The 21,867-nt window shown below is 46.7% G+C and overlaps 1 protein-coding gene across 2 annotated transcripts in view; it reads right to left on the bottom strand.

Moving 5' to 3' along the window:
- Positions 1–21,867, bottom strand: part of LOC138246699 (von Willebrand factor A domain-containing protein 7-like) — a 289,467-nt gene that overhangs the window by 105,744 nt on the left and 161,856 nt on the right. For both annotated transcript variants that reach the window (XM_069201470.1, XM_069201471.1), the window contains exons 9-12: positions 14,818–14,934; positions 12,818–13,369; positions 10,730–10,862; positions 4,436–4,588 (exon numbers count right to left, since the gene is read on the bottom strand). In XM_069201470.1, coding sequence (XP_069057571.1) covers positions 4,436–4,588; positions 10,730–10,862; positions 12,818–13,369; positions 14,818–14,934 — 955 coding nt within the window. The remainder of the gene's footprint in view (positions 1–4,435; positions 4,589–10,729; positions 10,863–12,817; positions 13,370–14,817; positions 14,935–21,867) is intronic.

Raw genomic sequence — 21,867 nt, 5'->3', positions numbered from 1 at the left:
CTGGGAGGGAGGGGAGGAGTGGTCACTCACACCTGAAAGGGCTGTGCCTGCCCTCACACAATGCAGTCTCCAACCCCCTGGTGTGTGTCTGGGGCTTGGCCTGGACAAGGCAGGGTCTTACAAACAAGAAAGACTTTCCTTTGCAATTTTCCTACTTCAAAGGCAGAAAGGAATATAAGTAGTAGAACCAAAACCCCTGAAAATTAGATCACTTCTAGATTCTACCAAGGAGAAGAGCTGAAGAGCTGAGGAGAAGTGCTGCCCCTGCCTGTGACTCTGCTTTGTTGGGTTATCCTGCAGTTGCTGCTTCTGCCTGTGAAAGGGGACAAAGACTGGACTTTGTTGTGCATTCCTGCTTGTGAAGAAATCTCCAAGGGCTTGTGCTGAGCTTGCCTCATGTTCTTGAAGTCCTAGGGCCATCAAAGACTTCCCCTGCCAGCACCTGGACTCTCTGCTCAGACTCCTGCCCTGTCAAGTGGTGCCCTATCCAGTTCCTGGGCCCTTGAAAGGTGAAGCTGATAGGCAAGAACTAAAAATCCCCACACAGAATGCCGTGTGGGAGAATTTACGATGCATCTTCCGTAACGCGGCTAATAGACGATGCGCCACTGGCTTTGCGGCTGAAATCAACGGTCCACCTGCATTGCAGCTGGGAGATCGACACATCGCAGCTGGAGAAATGACACGCAAAACCCGCTTATGGGGCTAGTAACGATGCAAACCTCCTGCAGCGCAGTTTTCTGATACCATGCGACAGGATTTTCCATGCATCGTCCCTGGGCATCAAAGTCAAGATGACTGTGAGAATCTGAGGTGCCCCGTCCGGAAATCGATGCATCGCTCTCTTGCAAGGAAGAAAAATTATGCATCAACGACCTGAGTGGAGAAGGAAACAACGCTGCACAGCCTCACTTGCGAGTAAGGAATCGACGCATTGCTACCCTTTTCCGAAGCACGCTGTTACAGGTTTGTGTAACAACAGCATTCTCACTGTTTTCTATTGATTAAGACTCTTATTATTTAGAAAATTCATATCTTGACTTGTGAATGTTGGATTTTTGTCGTTTTGGTCTTGTTTGATTTAGATCAATATTACCTATTGTTCTAAACTGGTGTGGTGTCCATTTTGTAGCGTTTACACCGTGTTACTGTGTGTGTTGGTACAAATAGTTTACACATTTCTTCTGAGGTTAAGCGTGCCTGCTCGTGCCAAGCTACCAAGGGGGTGAGCGGGGATTAACTGGGGGTGATTCTCCTTTACCCTGAGTAGAGTGAGGGTACTTGCTTGGACAGGGGGCAACCCGACTGCCAACCAAAGACCCCATTTCTAATATAGAGCATCATATCCGGTGAGGCAGTACTGGCACAGGAGACAGGTGAATAATCCCAAGAGACAGGTGAAAAAGTACAGGCACAGGAGATAGGTAAAGACTCACATGAGACAAGTGATGCAGTACAGGCACAGGAGACAGGCACAGTATTCTAGACACAGGTGACACATGTACCGTGTTACAGACACACTAGATAGGTAGATCATTGAAGCAGGTGACGCAGTACAGACAAAGGAGACAGATGAAGAATCACAGGGGAGAGGTACAGAATCACAGGAGACAAGTACAGAATCACAGGAGACAGGTACAGAATCACAGGAGAGAGGTACAGAATCACAGGAGAGAGGTACAGAATCACACGAGACAGGTACAGAATCACACGAGACAGGTACAGAATCACACGAGACAGGTACAGAATCACAGGAGAGAGGTACAGAATCACAGGAGAAAGGCACAGAATCACAGGAGACATGCACAGAATCACAGGAGACATGCACAGAATCACAGGAGACAGGTACAGAATCACAGGAGAGAGGTATAGAATCACAGGAGAAAGGCACAGAATCACAGGAGAAAGGCACAGAATCACAGGAGACATGCACAGAATCACAGGAGACATGCACAGAATCACAGGAGACAGGTACAGAATCACAGGGGACAGGTACAGAATCACAGGGGACAGGTACAGAATCACAGGAGACAGGTACAGAATCACAGGAGACAGGTACAGAATCACAGGAGAAAGGCACAGAATCACAGGAGACAGGTACGGAATCAGACAAGACAAGTACAGAATCACAGGAGACAGGTACAGAATCACAGGAGACAGGTACAGAATCACAGGAGAAAGGCACAGAATCACAGGAGACAAGTACAGAATCACAGGAGACAGGTACAGAATCAGACAAGACAAGTACAGAATCACAGGGGACAGGTACAGAATCACAGGGGACAGGTACAGAATCACAGGAGACAGGTACAGAATCACAGGAGACAAGTACAGAATCACAGGAGACAGGTACAGAATCACAGGGGACAGGTACAGAATCACAGCAGAGAGGTACAGAATCACAGGAGACAGGTACAGAATCACAGGAGACAGGTACAGAATCACAGGGGACAGGTACAGAATCACACGAGACAGGTACAGAATCACAGCAGAAAGGCACAGAATCACAGGAGACAGGTACAGAATCACAGGAGACAGGTACAGAATCACAGGAGAAAGGCACAGAATCACAGGAGACAGGTACAGAATCACAGGAGACAGGTACAGAATCAGACAAGACAAGTACAGAATCACAGGGGACAGGTACAGAATCACAGGAGAGAGGTACAGAATCACAGGAGACAGGTACAGAATCACAGGAGACAAGTACAGAATCACAGGGGACAGGTGAGGCACTACAGGAGACAGGTACAGAATCACAGGAGACAGGTACAGAATCACACGAGACAGGTACAGAATCACAGCAGAAAGGCACAGAATCACAGGAGACAGGTACAGAATCACAGGAGACAAGTACAGAATCACAGGGGACAGGTACAGAATCACAGGAGACAAGTACAGAATCACAGGGGACAGGTACAGAATCACACGAGACAGGTACAGAATCACAGGAGACAGGTACAGAATCACAGCAGAAAGGCACAGAATCACAGGAGACAGGTACAGAATCACAGGAGAAAGGCACAGAATCACAGAGGACAGGTACAGAATCACAGGGGACAGGCAAAGAATCACAGGAGACAGGTACAGAATCATAGGAGAAAGGCACAGAATTACAGGAGACAGGTACAGAATCACAAGAGAAAGGCACAGAATCACAGGAGACAAGTACAGAATCACAGGAGACAGGTACAGAATCACAGGGGACAAGTACAGAATCACACGAGACAGGTACAGAATCACAGGAGACAGGTACAGAATCATAGGAGAAAGGCACAGAATTACAGGAGACAGGTACAGAATCACAAGAGAAAGGCACAGAATCACAGGAGACAAGTACAGAATCACAGGAGACAGGTACAGAATCACAGGAGAAAGGCACAGAATCACAGGAGACAAGTACAGAATCACAGGAGACAGGTACAGAATCACAGGGGACAAGTACAGAATCACAGCAGAGAGGTACAGAATCACAGGAGAGAGGTACAGAATCACAGGAGACAGGTACAGAATCACAGGAGAGAGGTACAGAATCACAGGAGAGAGGTACAGAATCACAGGAGACAGGTACAGAATCACAGGAGAGAGGTACAGAATCACAGGGGACAAGTACAGAATCACAGGAGAGAGGTACAGAATCACAGGGGACAAGTACAGAATCACAGGAGAGAGGTACAGAATCACAGGAGACAGGTACAGAATCACAGGAGACAGGTACAGAATCACAGGAGAGAGGTACAGAATCACAGGGGACAGGTACAGAATCACAGGAGAGAGGTACAGAATCACAGGAGACAAGTACAGAATCACAGGAGAGAGGTACAGAATCACAGGAGAGAGGTACAGAATCACAGGAAAGAGGTACAGAATCACAGGGGACAGGTACAGAATCACAGGAGAGAGGTACAGAATCACAGGGGACAGGTACAGAATCACAGGAGACAGGTACAGAATCACAGGAGACAGGTACATAATCACGCAAGACAAGTACAGAATCACAGGGGACAGGTGAGGCACTACAGGAGACAGGTACAGGACGGAGAGCAGAAGACCGTGTGTGCTACAGGGTGTCATAGGAATCAGTAGGGACACGTGGCTGAGGATGCACTTCAGATGTGACGTAAGTGTGGATCCCCTGGGGGTACATATATGTACAGGGGTAACAGTTGGACCATACACCAGTGGGTGTCTCAAAATGTGGAGATACATCCATGAATGTTAGCAAAGGCAGCAGGTGTCCTCAAGCTGTGGCGAGGCGTCCACATTTGCAGCATCAGCAGAAGAAGGATGTCTCCACAATGTGGGGAGGATGCACATACGTGCTACGCAGAGGTAGAGGGTGTGTTGTAAATGTACAAATGATGCCCACAAAGCCATATCCAGCCTCCAGTCTCATCACTCAACGCATAGAAATGCTCGTCCCCAGCGGTGGTACCTGTGACTCGAACAGTGAACTCAGCAGCTGATGTCACCTGCAGCGTCCATGTCCCAGGCTGGACAGGTGATGTCAGGATGACCCGCTCCAAGCTTCCGGCCACCTGGGAGCTTGCGATGGGGGATGGCTTGGCCACTCCAGTGTATGACGCCCCTGCCAAGGATAAGATCAGGATGCAAATGGGAAGGTTTATGTTATGCAGTCTTGGTAGTAAGAGACAAATGACAATGCAAAGACCAAACCTCACCAAAGAAACCTAGAAATCATTAAATGCTACAGGTAAAAGGGCAAATGAGTTGCACTTACACTGTTCTCTCTTATTAAACTCTAGCCACAAACCTATCCACGAGAGGAAAAGATGACAGCCCCCCGGGAAAGAGCCTTGACAAGACAGAGAACAGCTCCAACAATAATTTAGAAGTCTCTTCCTGGGTCTTTACAGGGAAGAGCGGCTGAACCCGAGTGGAAAGGTCTCTACAAGGTCCGTGGGGGGCCGGAGCAGAGAGCCTGTGATGCAACGAGGGTACGGTGGTGAGACTTCAGCACATACATGAACAGAACCCGGTACAAATCTTCATTTACAATATGATAAAACGTTATTTATCAAGAATCACAAGATTTTTGGGCAAGTCCTGGAGATGGGATTCAAACCCATGTTGAACCTAGCAGCCTTGTGAGGAGAGCTGGAGCTGTTTCTGATCCAGCACAGAGGGGACGTGGCTTACAGCCTCAGGACAACATTCGAAGTGGGACCGAGACGGATTTAGATTTTGGTGGACGGGTTACTCCGTCCCAACAAAAGGTGAATCTCAGTATTCTCTACGGTATTTATATTTCGGAAGATGGGATAATCGTCACCGTTGTGGTGCAGTAACCCATCCGTCAAAATCGAAATCAGGCCTGATATGATTTTAGGAACAGCGTTACATTCTTTATGCAAATCTGAAAAGTTCACTTAAGAAGATATTAGTAAAGAGACTTTAAGAAAGTTACAGCTTTAGACATTAGTACAAGTGTTTGCATCTGGATTAGATTCACCTTTACAAAAAGTGAAGCATAGTCTGGCCTGAGAACCGCCTTAGAAGAATCATTTAGATTAAAATCTTACAAGTTAAAGAAGATGCTTGAAGAAATATGGGCCCATATTTATGGGAAAATGACGCTGCGCCGCAATTGGCAGTACCGCACTCCATCATTTTCACAAAGCAGGGATGCAACATATTTAATTGAATGCGTGCACCCCTGTGCTGGCGCTAAATTTAAATCACCATTGTGCAAGGATGTCTGCGTTGAAGAGTGTGATTGTTTATGTGCGGGAAGGGACACCTTCCTACACATAAACAGTCATTTCTGGCATTTTGCTCTTTCTATACGTGCTGCAGAACGCAGCACACAGAGAAGTGCCAAAGTGTAATTTTCAAATGATTGTTTATGTGCAGGAAGAGACACCTTGCTGCACATAAACAGTCATTTCTGGCATTTTGCTCTTTCTATACGTGCTGCAGAACGCAGCACACAGAGAAGTGCCAAAGTGTAATTTTCAAATGATTGTTTATGTGCAGGAAGAGACACCTTTCTGCACATAAACAGTCATTTCTGGCATTTTGCTCTTTCTATACGTGCTGCAGAACGCAGCACACAGAGAAGTGCCAAAGTGTAATTTTCAAATGATTGTTTATGTGCAGGAAGAGACACCTTCCTGCACATAAACAATCATGTCTGGCATTTTAGTCTTTCTATGCATGCTGCAGAATGTATGGTAAAATTAAAAAAACAAGGAATAAAAGTATTCCTCCTTGTTGCGCCTTGCTAACGCCACCACTAGGGGTGGTGTCAGATTTTTCCGCTGCCTCAGGTTTACGAAATCTCGGAAATCTGAGGCAACGTCAAAATGCAATGGGTGTTGCTGTGGCACGCCCACAGCAACACCCATTGCACGCCCCTCTGATGCAGAAAACTGCACTTAATGACCCATATTTACAAGGAGGCGTAACACTACAAAAAGTGGCGTTACACCTCCGTGTAAATATGGAGCAGAGTTTAGCGCCACTGGAGTGCCACGTAAAGTGACCCTCCAGTGGTAGTAGGGGCTCCTAAATATGCACAATAGGCCCATATTTATACCTTTTGATGCAAAATTGCGCGAATACAGTTTTGCGTCATAAATGTTACCCCCAGCTTGCACCATTCCTGAGGGCAAGCCAGGCGCCATATTAATGGAATGGCGCAAGCTGGCTGTAAGGATCGACTAGCGCCAAAAGAAAAGACGCTAGCCAGGGAGTGACAATATGGGAAAATGGTGTTAGGGTGCCAGAAATGACACTAGTCTGGTTAACACCAAAATATATGGCGTTAACCAGCCTAGCGTCATTTCTTGATGCACTAGCACCTACAAATGAGTCCTGTCTTAGTTATGGTCCAATGGCCACGCCCAGGGGACCAGTGTTCCCTGGGCATGGGCATTAGACCCAGTGCCATGCAGGGTTGCCTATGTAAGGGGCCCCCAATAGCACAGCCAATAAATTAAATTAATACTTACCTATACTCACCTATACATACCCAGGATGGGCCCCCCATCCTCTGGTGTCCCTCTGGTGTGGGTGGAGGTGTTCCTGGGGCTTGTGGTGGGTACCTGTTGGCCCATTCCAAGGTGTTTAGCCATGGAAATATGTCCACAGGTACCTTAACGCCTAGTCTGACCCAGGTGTTAAATAATGGAACTAAGGAAGCTCAGCAACATTATTTAGATCCGCCTCCCATCCACCCGCCATTTTTGCACAGGGGATAAATATGGCGCTACGGGCTTAGAGTAATTTTTTGAACGGGAACACCTACCTTGCATCTCATTGAGGCATGGTGGGTTCATGCATCCAAAAAATGGCACTAACCCCAATATTTTGACACTAGATGTGTCTATCGCAAAAATATAAATATGGAAATAAGTTAGCACCATTTTTGTGTAAAACAAAATGACGCTAAAACGGCGCAAACAGAGTATAAATATGCCCTCTGGTGTCTACGAAGCTTGGCCAGATGCAGCAATGTCTTGTTCAAGTGATGCCTCAAGAAACGTGAAAATGAAATTATTGAGCTGCATTTCTGCTAGAATTTCACATTTATTAGGACTCACCAATGCCGGCTGGCCGACCTTCTTTCACTGGTTTCTTTGATTCATTATATTTTAAAGAAAGTCTCTAGGACTTCAGCGAGCTATGAATGTATTTGGTTGGCTACTAGCCGTAGCTCTCACCGGAGTAGCCCGCCTCTTCCCCAGTTCTTCTCGAGCATCAGCTCTAGCTCGACAACAAGTGGATCAGGCGCATGATGCACGTCAAGGCATCAGTGACCAGTGTCTCATTTAGTGGCGGAGGGACCGCCCAACACTTTGCAGCATTTTACAAGTAGACGGACACGCAGACTGAGAGTATTGATTACTACAGACGAAATATCTAAGCACACAATTCAAGGGCATAAAGGATCTGTCAGTTCCAATATCCTCAGGATACATATTATACCCCAAAAAGGCTTCACGCCAGGGGCTTTCATAATGATACGTTATGTTTTTGAGGTGTTGGCACCACCGCTCAATTAACCCAGCTATTTACTAGGGGCCCTATTCACAAAGATAAACTTAGACCAAAAGTCTAATCTTCCACCAAAAGTCTAACTTTACTACAAGTAAAGGTAGACTTTAGGTCTAACCTTGGGGGCAGATTTAAAACCCCTAGTGCCTCCGTGCGCCACGTTAGCGTAATTTTTTGTACGCTAATGTGGCCCAACAAAGCCAAAATCGCTGCGTTAAATTTACAAAGTGGTGCAGTGCATGCATTGCGCCACTTTGTAAACCTTTGCTCTACATTATGCCTGCGCCAGCCATAATGTATGCAAAGGGGGCATTCCCCCGTTAGGGGGGGCCATAAATTGGTGCAAACAAAGCTAAGAGATCTCTTTGCTTCACTTTTTTGTCACTTTTGATGCCTGCTCGGAGCAGGTGTTAAAAGCAGGCACACAACTGTTTACAATGGGCCTCAATGGGCTTTGCAGGATTAGCGTCAACATTTTTTATGCTAATCCTGCAAAGCTCCGAACTAGTGTCAAAAATGTTGATGTTAGTTCCCTTAACTACTTCCATGGTGTGCCGTATCTTACATACGGAGCACACGGGGTGGCGTTAGGGGGGCCCTAAGGAGCTCAAGAAAAGTGACGCTGTACCGTGTGCAGCGCCACTTTTCATAAATCAGGGCTCAAGACTTTTGGTCTAAGTTTACCTTTGTGAATCGGGCCCAAGGTGTACGTTTAGACTTCTGTTCTAAACATAGACTAAACATCTAAACTTACACCAAACGTCTAACTTTACTTGCAGTAAAGTTAGACTGTAGCTCTAAACGTAGACTTTAAACGTAGACTTCCGGTTTAAGTTTACCTTCGTGAATCAGGCCCTAGGTGTTTTACGGTCCAGGTGTATTTGGTTCAAGCTCTCCAAGAGATTAATAAATTGGTCAGGATTTCTCTCTGTCCATTGGGCAAGCTACCATCAGTTTTCTTCTGAAGTTCCCTCCAAGGCTTGTCAGTCAGACTGGGATGATGCTGTATATACTCAGGCGTGAAAGGTGGGATGAAGGGGCAGATCTCTGTGGACTAGAGATGGCGTTCATGCAGAATAAAGATAAGATGGAACCTGAAGAGGATTTGGCGTCCTCCTGCCTCCTGGATGCATCCATTGATGTACTGAGCAGCCTGTGTTTATTACCTTTCACTCCTTCCACCTTAGGCAGACACCCAAGCAGTGCAATATGCACTTTGTATTCTTACATTGCATATCTACATGGCTACTGTTACAACACACATTCATATAGTGTCACCTTTTCAAGAAAAAAAAAGGAAAATTGAAAATATTTCCTTGGATTCTAAATTGAGTCTAATGCTTTCTCTTCAACACTGTCTCTCTTTTAATCTCGATCTCTTTTTTTATCTTTATCACTGTCTATATAGCTCTGTCTCTGTCTCAGTTTCTATGTTTAGCTCTGTCTCTGTCTTGGTCTCTGTCTCTATCGCTATCTCTATCGCTGTGTCTGTTCCATCTCTGTCTCTATCTCTGCCTTGGTCTCTGTCTCTATCGCTGTGTCTGTTCTATCTCTCTATCTATCTCTGTTTGTCTCTATCTTTGTCTCGATCTCTATCTTTATCTCTCTATTTCTGTCTCTGTCTGTGACTCTGTCTCTGTTTCTTTTCCTGTTTCTATCTCCATCTCTCTCTGTCTCTGTCTCTATCACTATCACTATCTACGGTTCTACCTCTATCTCTAGCTACAGTTCTATCTCTATTTCTATCTTCAGTTCTATCTCTATCTCTATCTTCAGTTCTATCTCTATCTCTACCTCTACCTCTATCTTCAGTTTTATCTCTATCTATATCTCCAGTTCTACCTCTATCTCTATCTCCAGTTCTATCACTATCTCTAACTCAACCTCTATCTTCAGTTCTATCTCTACCTCTATCTTTATTTACACTTCTAACTCTATCTTCAGTTCTATCTTTCTCTGTCTCCAGGTCTATCTCTATCTACAGTTCTATCTCTATATGTATCTCTACCTCTATCTTCAGTTCTATCTCTATCTCTATGTCCAGTTCTACCTCTATCTCTATCTCCAGTTTTATCACTATCTCTATCTCTATCTCTATCTCTATCTCTATCCCTATCTCTACCTCTATCTTCAGTTCTATCTCTAACTCTGTCTGTATCTCTATCTTCAGTTCTATCTCTAGCTCTAGCTCTATCTCTATCTCTATCTCTACCTCTATCTCTCTATCTCTCTCTCTCTCTCTCTATCTCTATCTCGGTCTGTATCTCCATCTGTATCTCTAGCTCTGTGTTTTCTCATCTCAGTCTCTGGAGTGATCTTCTCTAGCTCCAGACCTTACTCCTTCCATCACATCATAAGAGCTCCCCCACCTCTGCTCTACCTTACCCCAGTTGGGTGTTATCATTCGCTCATCACATCATCAGAGCTCCCCCACCTCTGTTCTACCTTACCCCAGTTGGGTGTTATCATTCGCTCATCACATCATCAGAGCCCCCCACATCTCCTCTACCTTACCCCAGTTGGGTGTTATCATTCGCTCATCACATCATCAGGGCTCCCCCACCTCTGCTCTACCTTACCCCAGTTGGGCGTTACCATTAGCTCTTCTTGCCCTCCCTCCTGTCTCTCCTAGCACCGGCTCATTGGCACAGCTGCACGTCCCACATTCCCCTTCCCATGTGTTGCGTGAAGCCTGCTGGTGGCCACCTACCCGCTGGATTGAAGAGGCTGAACTGCGGTTTGCCGGTGATGTACAGAGACACGTTGCTGACGCTGCTGTCAATGTTGAAGGTGAAGTTCTGTGGGGGGGTCGGTGGTGACTTCCTCAGCTGAAGTAAAGTGACCTGTTGGAAGAGGAGGAGCAAATGATGCAAAAGGTGATGGTTCAACATTTGGCGAGAATGTGATGAGACAGGAGGACCCAGGCTGTAGGTGTCCTCCTAGGGAAGACCCTTGTTTAAAGCAACATTAGTTATTTACCGTCTGTGCCGGGGGTAATGTCCAAGGCAGCTTGGAGCCCCTGACATCCTGATGCACAGGATGTTTACTAAAATCTGGTATTTTTTATATGAATTTAATTGCATCATCTAAAAAGCCGTAACCATGAGTGATGGTGCGCTGGGTGGACAGCGCACCATCACCAGAGGCTCTCAACACAATGGCAGCCAGGACACCCTCAGACTGGAGACACAGAGGTGGGAGAAGGGAAGAACTAGGAAACAGGCCTTCTGTAGTCATGAACCAGGAATCTGGAACATTAACCTGTATCATCAGGAACTTAGAGCTGAACACATCCTGCTTTATAAGACAGTACATCATGATGAAAGAAGAGTGCACCCCGAGTCCCAGAACCCAGACACCCCTCCAATCTCTACTTGAATGTTTCTCTTTGAGCCTCTAAAGTGCTCAGCTGCCTTTTGACGAGGCTTACACTATGCACCAGTATCATACATACACGTATAAACAAACACAGACATGCACCAATACATACACACACATGTATACACACATATGCACATACATGCACATATATATATACACACACATTCATAAATACATATGTACACTGACATAATACGCACACATATATACAAACACACACATGAACATGAACACACACACATCTGCACACACACATGCACACACACGCACACAAACATATATAGGTACATGCATTGATCCCAGGCTTCCTGAGAACATATGCTCATCTTAGATATTTTGGAATTTGTTCAAATCCTCCTTGATCTACGGCTTGATGGAGAAGTTGCCATAAGCCTGGTTGCGGGGGCAGCCATATTTGTTCAATGACATCACCATTCCCTATGTAAAATTGGCCTGAGCTTCCTTCTAAAAGTTTGGAATCCCTATCTTCGATCATTTAGAATTTATGTTATTACATTCAAGAAGGTGACGCTGTGGAGTTGTTGTGTGTGCATTTATGAGTGGGTGTTGTTTGCGTGTGTGATTGTAAGTGTGTGTGTGGATGTTCAAATGTGTGTGGCTATGCGTGTGCGTATGGGTGTTCGAATGCGTGTGTGAATGTGTGTGTGTTTGGGTGTGTGTTGGAATGTTTGTGTGAATGCTTGTATGGATGTGTGTGAGTGAATGCATGTATGGATGCGCTTGAGTGAATGCGTGTATGGATTCATGTGAGTGAATGCATTTATGGATGCATGTGAGTGAATGCGTGTATGTAAGTGTTGGTGAATGAGTGTATGCGGGGTGCATGTGGGTGTGTGTGTGCGTGTATGCGGGGAGGGGATGCTGTACTGGAAGGGGAAGGTTGGGGGAGGGGGGTGCTGTACTGGAAAGACGGGGTGGGGGTTCTGGTATGGAGGGGGGTTTGGATGGCATTGGAATTGCAGGGGGGCATTAGGGGAGTCATCTGCCAGTGACAGGAAAGACATTTTTTGTCACCGGTATCCTTTCCGCCAAGGTTTTCTTGGCAGTGCTACTGCCGTGGAAACCCTGGTGGAAAGCTGAATCTTAATACCACCGGTGGTCTTCATTGGACCACTGGGTCGAAGATGCTAATCTCCGGCTCGGCTGTCTAACCGCCCTGGCGGGACAGGCGGGGATGTGGTGGTTTGGCCTCTGCCATCCCGCCACACGCATAACGTAGCCGTCTTCACTTCTGGCCCGTCGGCAGTGAGACTGTCACTGTGGCCCTGGTGGTCTTTGGACCACCGGGGCATAATATGGGCCATAATGAATAACTCCATGTGCGATTGGCTTACATCATTTCTTACAACCTGAGGTAATGTACAGAAAAGCATGCACTTTCACAGCAGACCCTCACCGTTGAGAAGGACACTGAGTCTTCGATGATCTTGGTGACACTGGAGAGCTCAGATTTGGTACTGGAGATAAACTGACCACCGGATGTCAAAGCGATGTCCTGGTAGAGAGAGAAGTCAGACTCTGAGCTCTGCCGGCGTATCCTGCCCTGGTGTCCAGAACTGCTCTGGGACATGTGGTGTGAGGTTGCCCTGCTGCTGTGTCCGAGTCCAGTAAGGGACCCAGAAGGCTCAGACCTGTGCCCGTGTCCTGTACCGGGGTGCAGTCTCCGCAGATGGGCCCCCTGTCTGTACTCCGCACTGAGGTAGGAGCTATCCAGGCGGGATGGTCTCCGGTGCCTTATATCAGGCTGCCAGCTGCTACGTCGGGTCCTGCCACGAGCACTTGTTCCAGACCTGGTCCTAGAACGTGCCTCACATCCTCTGGATCCCACTGAAGACCGTCCGCACCCTCTGGACCTTGTCGCATCATCGGTCCGTGAGCTAGTCAGGCGCATGTTTCCAGAGCTTCTGCGTTTCCTTCTACTGTAGGCATCAGTTAGAAGGAAGGTCACCTAAAAATATTAAACATAATCTAGTTATTCATTACAAAGATTGAAAAGAAGGCAATTTTTCATCAATATGCAATGCCCCTTATGTGAGCTCTGTAGGGTGAGTATTGAGTTTCCGGGTGCACCAAGGAGTCTCATGCATGATGACCTGTTCGTTGGTCAGGAGTGGGGAATGATGGGCATTGGAGAAAGATGGGTGAAGATTATTTAGGACTGGACTTCTCGCTTGGGGCTGGACTCTGCTTGTTGGTGGTACTTCCTTTGGGAGTGAGGACCCCTTTCCTACTCTGTCATAGGCCTCTTGGTGGAAGGAGTAGTAGACTACATTGTGGCACAGCTGTGTGGGAGCATGTGCAAGGGTGGCAATAACTTCCTCAAGACGAGGCGTGATGGAGGCGCAGACCGGTGTAAGAATCCAGTGGAAGTGGGATTGAGTGACTACACTGTAAGAGAGTTTTGTGTTGATAACACCTTCGCAAAGAAGGAAGACGGTATGAAATGCACTCTTTCCTAAAGCGCCCAGCGGATGCGGCGTTGCTGTGTGAGGGATGTGAAGGGATGAAGACACCATCGTCAAGCAGGAAGCATCTCAGATTTACAGGATGCAAGCACCCACTGGAAGGAGGAATGACTATGTGATGGCATAACTGTGCGAGAGAATGTGAAGGAGTGAGGATTCCTTCACCATAAAAGAAGTGTGTCAGAGACTCAGCCTTGTCTATAGCGCCCAGTAGAAGGAGTATTAGACTATGTGGTGGCCTGGATGTGTGAGAGGATGGGATGAGCATACCTTCATCAAATGGGAAGCATGGAATGCCATGTGACTTAAAGAGCCCAGTCCAAAAACTGAAAGGACTGACTGGCAGCTCTGTTGTTCATGGAGATGTGTGTGTGTGTTGAGGGGTGCTGATGCCTTCAATGAGATGGAAACATCACAGTGGCAGATGGTAGAGTGCCCACTGGAAGGAGATATTTATGAGGACAACACTGTCTGCTCTTTCTTTCATCCCCTTCGCAGCTCTCTCTGTGTCATCCTTGCTAATAAGGAATGGAAAATGAAGAAATATTGATGCTTGACATCTAGAAAATCTAAACTAGGTGCATCTTATGTAGTACAGAACTCTGGTCCTTTCAGGAGACACTTCCTGCAAGCACCCGCACAAGCTTCACATTGGGCTGACAGAGAGTGCCGGATATACAGGAGACATCTGTTATTCAGCGCCAAGATGCCTGCGGGTGAACGTGCGCTTTACAAATACACATGTTATGTTATGTTATGTTATCTGAGGGTAGCCCTGAGGACTCCTCATGAGTTCTTGACATACACTGATTGTCTTTCTATTGCTTCTTCTCAGTAGGAGTGCACCTGAAGTGACAAAGCTGAGCTCCTACTCTTGGCTCTTACCTACAATGTCACAACCATTGTTTTGACGAGCTCGCCCACCATGTACCTTAGATCTGGTCTCTTGGCAAAGGGTGAGGACTCGGTTCTTGAGCTCATAGTCCTTCGCCACTGCATCCGTGAAGACGTAAATCTCAGAATCAGGTGGTGTGCTGAGCAAGGCCAGCTGGAAGGAAGACACATGACACTTCAGACGGATGAAGGGTACATTCTAGGGTGCACAGCAGTACAACTGGAGTAATGCAGAGCTACTTGAAGAGAGGGCACCTTTACTCATTATTTATTTAATCTGTAAAATGCATTGACAGAGTGCACGTAAAACCACAAGAAGCAGAAATATGTAAATAGAATGCAAAAAAAGAACTATTGAACGTAGTATACAAATTAAGAGAATAGATGCATAGTTCAAACATTCCATATACATTATAATGCAATAAAATAACTCAATTTACTACAAGAAAGAATCCAAATAAATCTCAGCAGATGATACCAGACTTCCACTGTGGGGGTATTTAACAAGGACTGAAGCATGGACAGACTCCGGTCCCGCTGCCCGCTCCACAGCGCTGACCACTTGGTGACAGGACAAACCTTCCTTCTCCATCACAGGCTTTCACCAAACGGACTCTGATGAAACCTCTTAAGCTCTTCTTAAAAGGTCTTCCTACAAGAGGACATAAATTGTCCTTGAAATAACATTGTAGCTCCCCACAGCTAGTCAGGCAAGATAGCGCCTCGTTACTGGTTAGGGCCAAGATTGCAAAGAGTCCCACTTGTGTAAGTCCCTTTATTATCCCTCCAAGGTTCACTCCATAGAACCTTTTTCAGTGCATTGTCTGGACTACTCAACAACTGAAAAATATAATAAAATAAAACTGAAAAAACACAAAAAAAGGCCAATTCCTGTAGATTTCGATTTGGAAAGGTCGTGTGTGTCTAGAGGGACCCATGACAAGTTGTTGGGGATACTCACTCCTATGTGCAAATATTCTTTTATCACCTCCAGCTCTAGAAGACAAGACCCGGAAGACTGAACACCTCTGGCCCTTCTCATTATAATTTAGTTTTCCTCTGAAAGGTTTTGAGCAGGAGAAGCTCAAACACCAGGTGGCTTCTGAGAACCAGTAGGAGTCAGGGACATCAAGACTCAGTCATCCACCTCCAACCAGGGCCAGGCCTCCCATGGTCCTCATTCAGGAGGATATGTAGCGCAGTTACTTTAAAAACAAGTTAAATAAGACAAAGAAAGAGAAAGTAACAAAGCAGACAAAACACACAAGATGTTTGAGGCCCCTGCCCTCTGGACTTTTATCAGAATATTCCTCTCCAGAGCTCAAGAGTACTTCAAGCAGCTGTCGGAGTGAAGGATATCTGAGGGAGTAACAGGTCATAGGGAACTCCACAGTGATGGATATCCCGTCCGCCAAAATCTTAATACTATAGAAAATAATGGTATTCTGATCTCAGCGGACGGGATATCTATCATCATTGTGACGGACTAACCCATCCGTCAAAAGCTAAATCAGGCTCCAAGTGATTTAATAAACATTTGGCAAATATTTTTCCTGAGAACGTCTAAGAGTGCAACTGGATAATAACTTTTTAGAAGATTGTAATCCCCTGTCTTTTCTAAGACAGGAGTCATGTGGTATGGATGGTTTTGCGTCAGAGAATGACTCTACGCTGCTTAGAGTCATTTTTTTACTCTTACCTGCCTAACGTCATTTTTTGGTACAAAACCCCCTTCTTCCATACCACCAGCCCCACCGGGCTAACATCCTTTTTTTTCACGCTAGCCCACCCTTTGCACCGGCTTTCACCATTCCATAAATATGGTGCCCGGCTTGTGCTCAGAAATGGTGCAAGCCGGTGCTAAACTTTCTGGTGCAAAACTGCGTTGGTGCAGTTTTGCACCAAAAAGTATAAATCAGGGCCTAAGTGTCTTGGATTAGGAATGTGAGAGAATGTTGATGCATACAACAAACGAAAATAAGAACACCATCTATCTCCATCTACTGGAATAGGAATTCTGTTAGTGTCCCAGCCTAAACTTACGGCTTTTACAATCCAGTATTGGCGCAGATTGTGAGAGCTCACCGCAGACAAAAGATGAAACTAAACCTTTGCCTCTTGAGTATTTTTAATAATTTTCCTTCCCACTTGCAGTATTGAGAGGCTGTAAGGACCTAATTCACAAAGGTAAACTTAGACCTCAATTGTAGGAAGTTGGCTCTGTATGCACTATTTCAAAGTAAGGAATAGCATGCACAGAGTCCAAGGGTTCCCCTTAGAGGTAAGATAGTGGCAAAAAGAGATAATTCTAATGCTCTATTTTGTGGTAGTGTGGTCGAGCAGGAGGCTTACCAAAGGAGTAGTGTTAAGCATTTGTTGTACACACACAAGCAATAAATGAGGAACGCACACTCAGTGACAATTCCAGGCCAATAGGTTTTTGTATAGAAAAATACCTTTTCTTAGTTTATTTTAAGAACCACAGGTTCAAGATTTACATGTAATACTTCAAATGAAAGGTATTGCAGGTAGGTACTTTAGGAACTTTGAATTAGCAAAATAGCATATACAGTTTTCACATAAATCACATATAGCTATTTTAAAACTAGACAGTGCAATTTTCAACAGTTCCTGGGGGGAGTAAGAGTTTGTTAGTTTTTGCAGGTAAGTAAACCACCTACGGGGTTCAAGTTTGGGTCCAAGGTAGCCCACTGTTGGGGGTTCAGAGCAACCCCAAAGTTACCACACCAGCAGCTCAGGGCCGGTCAGGTGCAGAGGTCAAAGTGGTGCCCAAAAAGCATAGGCTCCAATGGAGAAGGGGGTGCCCCGGTTCCAGTCTGCCAGCAGGTAAGTACCCGCGTCTTCGGAGTGCAGACCAGGGGGGTTTTGTAGGGCACCGGGGGGGGGACACAAGTCCACACAGAAAGTCCACCCTCAGCGGCACGGGGGCGGCCGGGTGCAGTGTGCAAACAAGCGTCGGGTTTGTAATTGAAATCAATGGGAGACCAAGGGGTCTCTTCAGCAATGCAGGCAGGCAAGGGGGGGGCTCCTCGCGGTAGCCACCACCTGGGCAAGGTAGAGGGCCTCCTGGGGGTCACTCCTGCACTGGAGTTCGGATCCTTCAGGTCCTGGGGGCTGCGGGTACAGTGTCCCTACCAGGCGTCGGGTTCTGAGAAGCAGGCAGTCGCGATCAGTGGGAGCCTCGGGATTCCCTCTGCAGGCGTCACTGTGGGGGCTCAGGGGGTGGGCAACTCTGGCTACTCACGGTCTCGCAGTCACTGGGGAGTCCTCCCTGAAGTGATTGTTCTCCACAAGTCGAGCCGGGGGCGTCGGGTGCAGAGTGTCAAGTCTCACGCTTCCGGCGGGAAACGCAAGTTGTTTCAAAGTTGCTTCTTTGTAGCAAAGTCGCAGTCTTGGGTGAACAGAGCCGCTGTCCTCGGAAGTTCTTGGTCCTTCTAGATGCAGGGCAGTCCTCTGAGGCTTCAGAGGTCGCTGGTCCCTGGGGAGAGCGTCGCTGGAGCAGTGTCTTTAGAAATGGGGAGACAGGCCGGTAGAGCTGGGGCCAAAGCAGTTGGTGTCTCCGTCTTCTCTGCAGGGTTTTTCAGCTTAGCAGTCCTCTTCTTCTTAGGTTGCAGGAATCTGAGTTCCTAGGTTCTGGGGGCCCCTAAATACTGAATTTAGGGGTGTGTTTAGGTCTGGGGGTTAGTAGCCAATGGCTACTAGCCCTGAGGGTGGCTACACCCTCTTTGTGCCTCCTCCCTGAGGGGGGGAGGGTACATCCCAAATCCTATTGGGGGAATCCCCCATCTGCAAGATGGAGGATTTCTAAAAGTTAGAGTTACCTCAGCTCAGGACACCTTAGGGGCTGTCCTGACTGGCCAGTGACTCCTCCTTGTTTTTCTCATTATCTCCTCCGGTCTTGCCGCCAAAAGTGGGGCCGTGGCCAGAGGGGGCGGGCAACTCCACTAGCTGGAGTGCCCTGGAGTGCTGTAACAAAGGGGGTGTGAAGCACCTCCACCCAGTACAGGCTTTGTTACTAGCCACAGAGTGACAAAGGCACTCTCTCCATGTGGCCAGCAACATGTCTGGTGTGTGGCAGGCTGCTAAAACTAGTCAGCCTACACGGATAGTCGGTTAAGGATTCAGGGGACACCTCTAAGGTGCCCTCTGGGGTGTATGTTACAATAAAATGTACACTGGCATCAGTGTGCATTTATTGTGCTGAGAAGTTTGATACCAAACTTCACAGTTTTCAGTGTAGCCATTATGGTGCTGTGGAGTTCGTGTATGACAGACTCCCAGACAATATACTCTTATGGCTACCCTGCACTTACAATGTCTAAGGTTTTGCTTAGACACTGTAGGGGCACAGTGCTCATGCACTTGTGCCCTCACCTATGGTATAGTGCACCCTGCCTTAGGGCTGTAAGGCCTGCTAGAGGGGTGACTTATCTATACTGCATAGGCAGTGTGAGGTTGGCATGGCACCCTGAGGGGAGTGCCATGTCGACTTAGTCGTTTTGTCCTCACTAGCACACACAAGCTAGCAAGCAGTGTGTCTGTGCTGAGTGAGGGGTCCCCAGGGTGGCATGAGATATGCTGCAGCCCTTAGAGACCTTCCCTGGCATCAGGGCCCTTGGTACCAGGTGTACCAGTTACAAGGGACTTACCTGTATGCCAGAGTGTGCCAATTGTGGAAACAAAAGTACAGGTTAGGGAAAGAACACTGGTGCTGGGGCCTGGTTAGCAGGCCTCAGCACACTTTCAAATCAAAACTTAGCATCAGCAAAGGCAAAATGTCAGGGGGTAACCATGCCAAGGAGGCATTTCCTTACACCAATTCTAAGGCTCACATGTCTGGGTTTTGTGGCGCAGGGCAGCGGAGCTAGTCACCTCACTGTGCTCCCTGCATCACAGAGGAAAGGCAGGAATGTGCCGTACTTTTCCAATCTGGTGCATTTGGGTCCTAGACACAGAAGAGCCATGCCCCAATCGCATAAGTTCAGCGAAAAGCGAAAATGGTTCCAGATGAGCACAGTGGGGAGCCAGGACCAACTACTGTCCTTTATAACCTCACACGTCACTTCCTCCTTCACGCACCTGAGACCATTAGAATTAATAACTGTCAAACTGCAGCAAGCCCAGGAGGTGGGGTGGTTTGAGTAATAAGATTATGTTGATGCTGAAGATTGGTGAGAGGAAGATGTATATGTGGCAATATTATAAACGCCACGCCCATTCGTGGGTAAACCAGCAATGCGCATTTTAAGAAATGTCTTGCTGTGTTTTATCATCAAAGAAACTGTCTCAGAATGAGAATGGACAACAGTCTCATAAAGGTCTTGGCTCTCATCAATGTGTGACTGCAGCTCAACTAAAGCAAAATCCTGAGAGGAGGCCGCCCTCAGGCTGTAAACATTACAAATATATTTAAAACAACTTGATTATACAAAACAAAGTGGCGCTAAGAGCAGGAATCAATTCAATACACTTTAAAAACGTGCATGAGCTTCAAAAAATTTGGTTTTTTGGAGGGTCGTCAACTCTCCATTCCAGTATTCTAACTTAGTTTTTGGAGAAAGCCTCACAGCATTGGGTAAAGTTGAACATTTCCCCTGTTCTAGCAGCAGATGCACCAGAGCTGCACTCACCCCTGGACTTCCTCCTCCTTTCACTCACTACATGCACTCAGTGAAGTGGCAGCACCTCATTACTTGCAGCGACTCCAGCTACACATAAACTATCTTGGGTGATTGGAGGGATGCCGGGCCCTCTAGAGTAGCGCTCCTGCCCTCTGGCCCAGCAAATTATGATAATTTAACAAACCTATTGTTCCACACGGCTGCTTCTTTATTCTATGAACTTTAGAAAGTGTCTTCTTCCTCTGACACCTAGAAACGTCGGGCATTGGTGCTTTCTCAGAAGAAACAGACTTATTGTCAGATACTCCAAGACCAGCCTGAACAACAGTCTCACTTTCAATATTAAACTTAGAATGTATTTTCGTCGCCCCCAAAGAAGCGGGCAAACCACACGCTTTAGTTCACCCAACACCTCAAGCCTGAAAGAATGGGCAGGGGACAGGGGATCGTTACAATCAGATTTATCCAGGAGACGAGAATCAGAGATCACTGCTGTAGGAGGCTGGACTGGCTTGTAGTGAGTACCAAGGGGTACTTGCACCTTGCACCAGGCCCAGTTATCCCTTATTAGTGTATAGGGTGTCTAGCAGCTTAGGCTGATAGATAATGGTAGCTTAGCAAAGCAGCTCAGGCTGAACTAGGAGACGTGTGAAGCTACTACAGTACCACTTAGTGTCATATGCACAATATCATAAGAAAACACAATACACAGTTATACTAAAAATAAAGGTACTTTATTTTTATGACAATATGCCAAAGTATCTTAGAGTGTACCCTCAGTGAGAGGATAGGAAATATACACAAGATATATATACACAATAGCAAAAATATGCAGTATAGTCTTAGAAAACAGTGCAACCAATGTATAGTTACAATAGGATGCAATGGGGAAACATAGGGATAGGGGCAACACAAACCATATACTCCAGAAGTGGAATGCGAACCACGAATGGACCCCAAACCTATGTGACCTTGTAGAGGGTCGCTGGGACTATCAGAAAATAGTGAGAGTTAGAAAAATAACCCTCCCCAAGACCCTGAAAAGTGAGTGCAAAGTGCACTAAAGTTCCCCTAAGGACAAAATAGTCGTGTTAGAGGGAGAATGCAAGGAAAACACAAATCAGCAATGCAACAACGATGGATTCCTGTCTGAGGGTACCTGTGGAACAAGGGGACCAAGTCCAAAAGTCACAAGCAGCTCGTAGCTGGGCAGATGCCCAAGAAATGCCAGCGGTTGGTGCAAAGAAGCTCTTACTAGGCTGAAGAACTGTGAATACTGCAGGAACGACAAGGGCTAGAGACTTCCCCTTTGGAGGATGGATCCCCCACGACTTGGAGAGTCGTGCAGAAGTGTTTTCCCGCCGAATGGACGCCAACAAGCCTTGCTACACGCAAATCGTGCGTTTGGCGTTTTTGGACTCTGCTGGGGCCCAGGAGGGACCAGA

The sequence above is a fragment of the Pleurodeles waltl genome, chromosome 7 (assembly GCF_031143425.1).
Source record: "Pleurodeles waltl isolate 20211129_DDA chromosome 7, aPleWal1.hap1.20221129, whole genome shotgun sequence".
In the NCBI taxonomy this organism is placed as follows: Eukaryota; Metazoa; Chordata; class Amphibia; order Caudata; family Salamandridae; genus Pleurodeles; species Pleurodeles waltl.
Note: the sequence above shows the minus strand (reverse complement) of the source record. Positions and strands in the feature narration are given on the sequence as shown.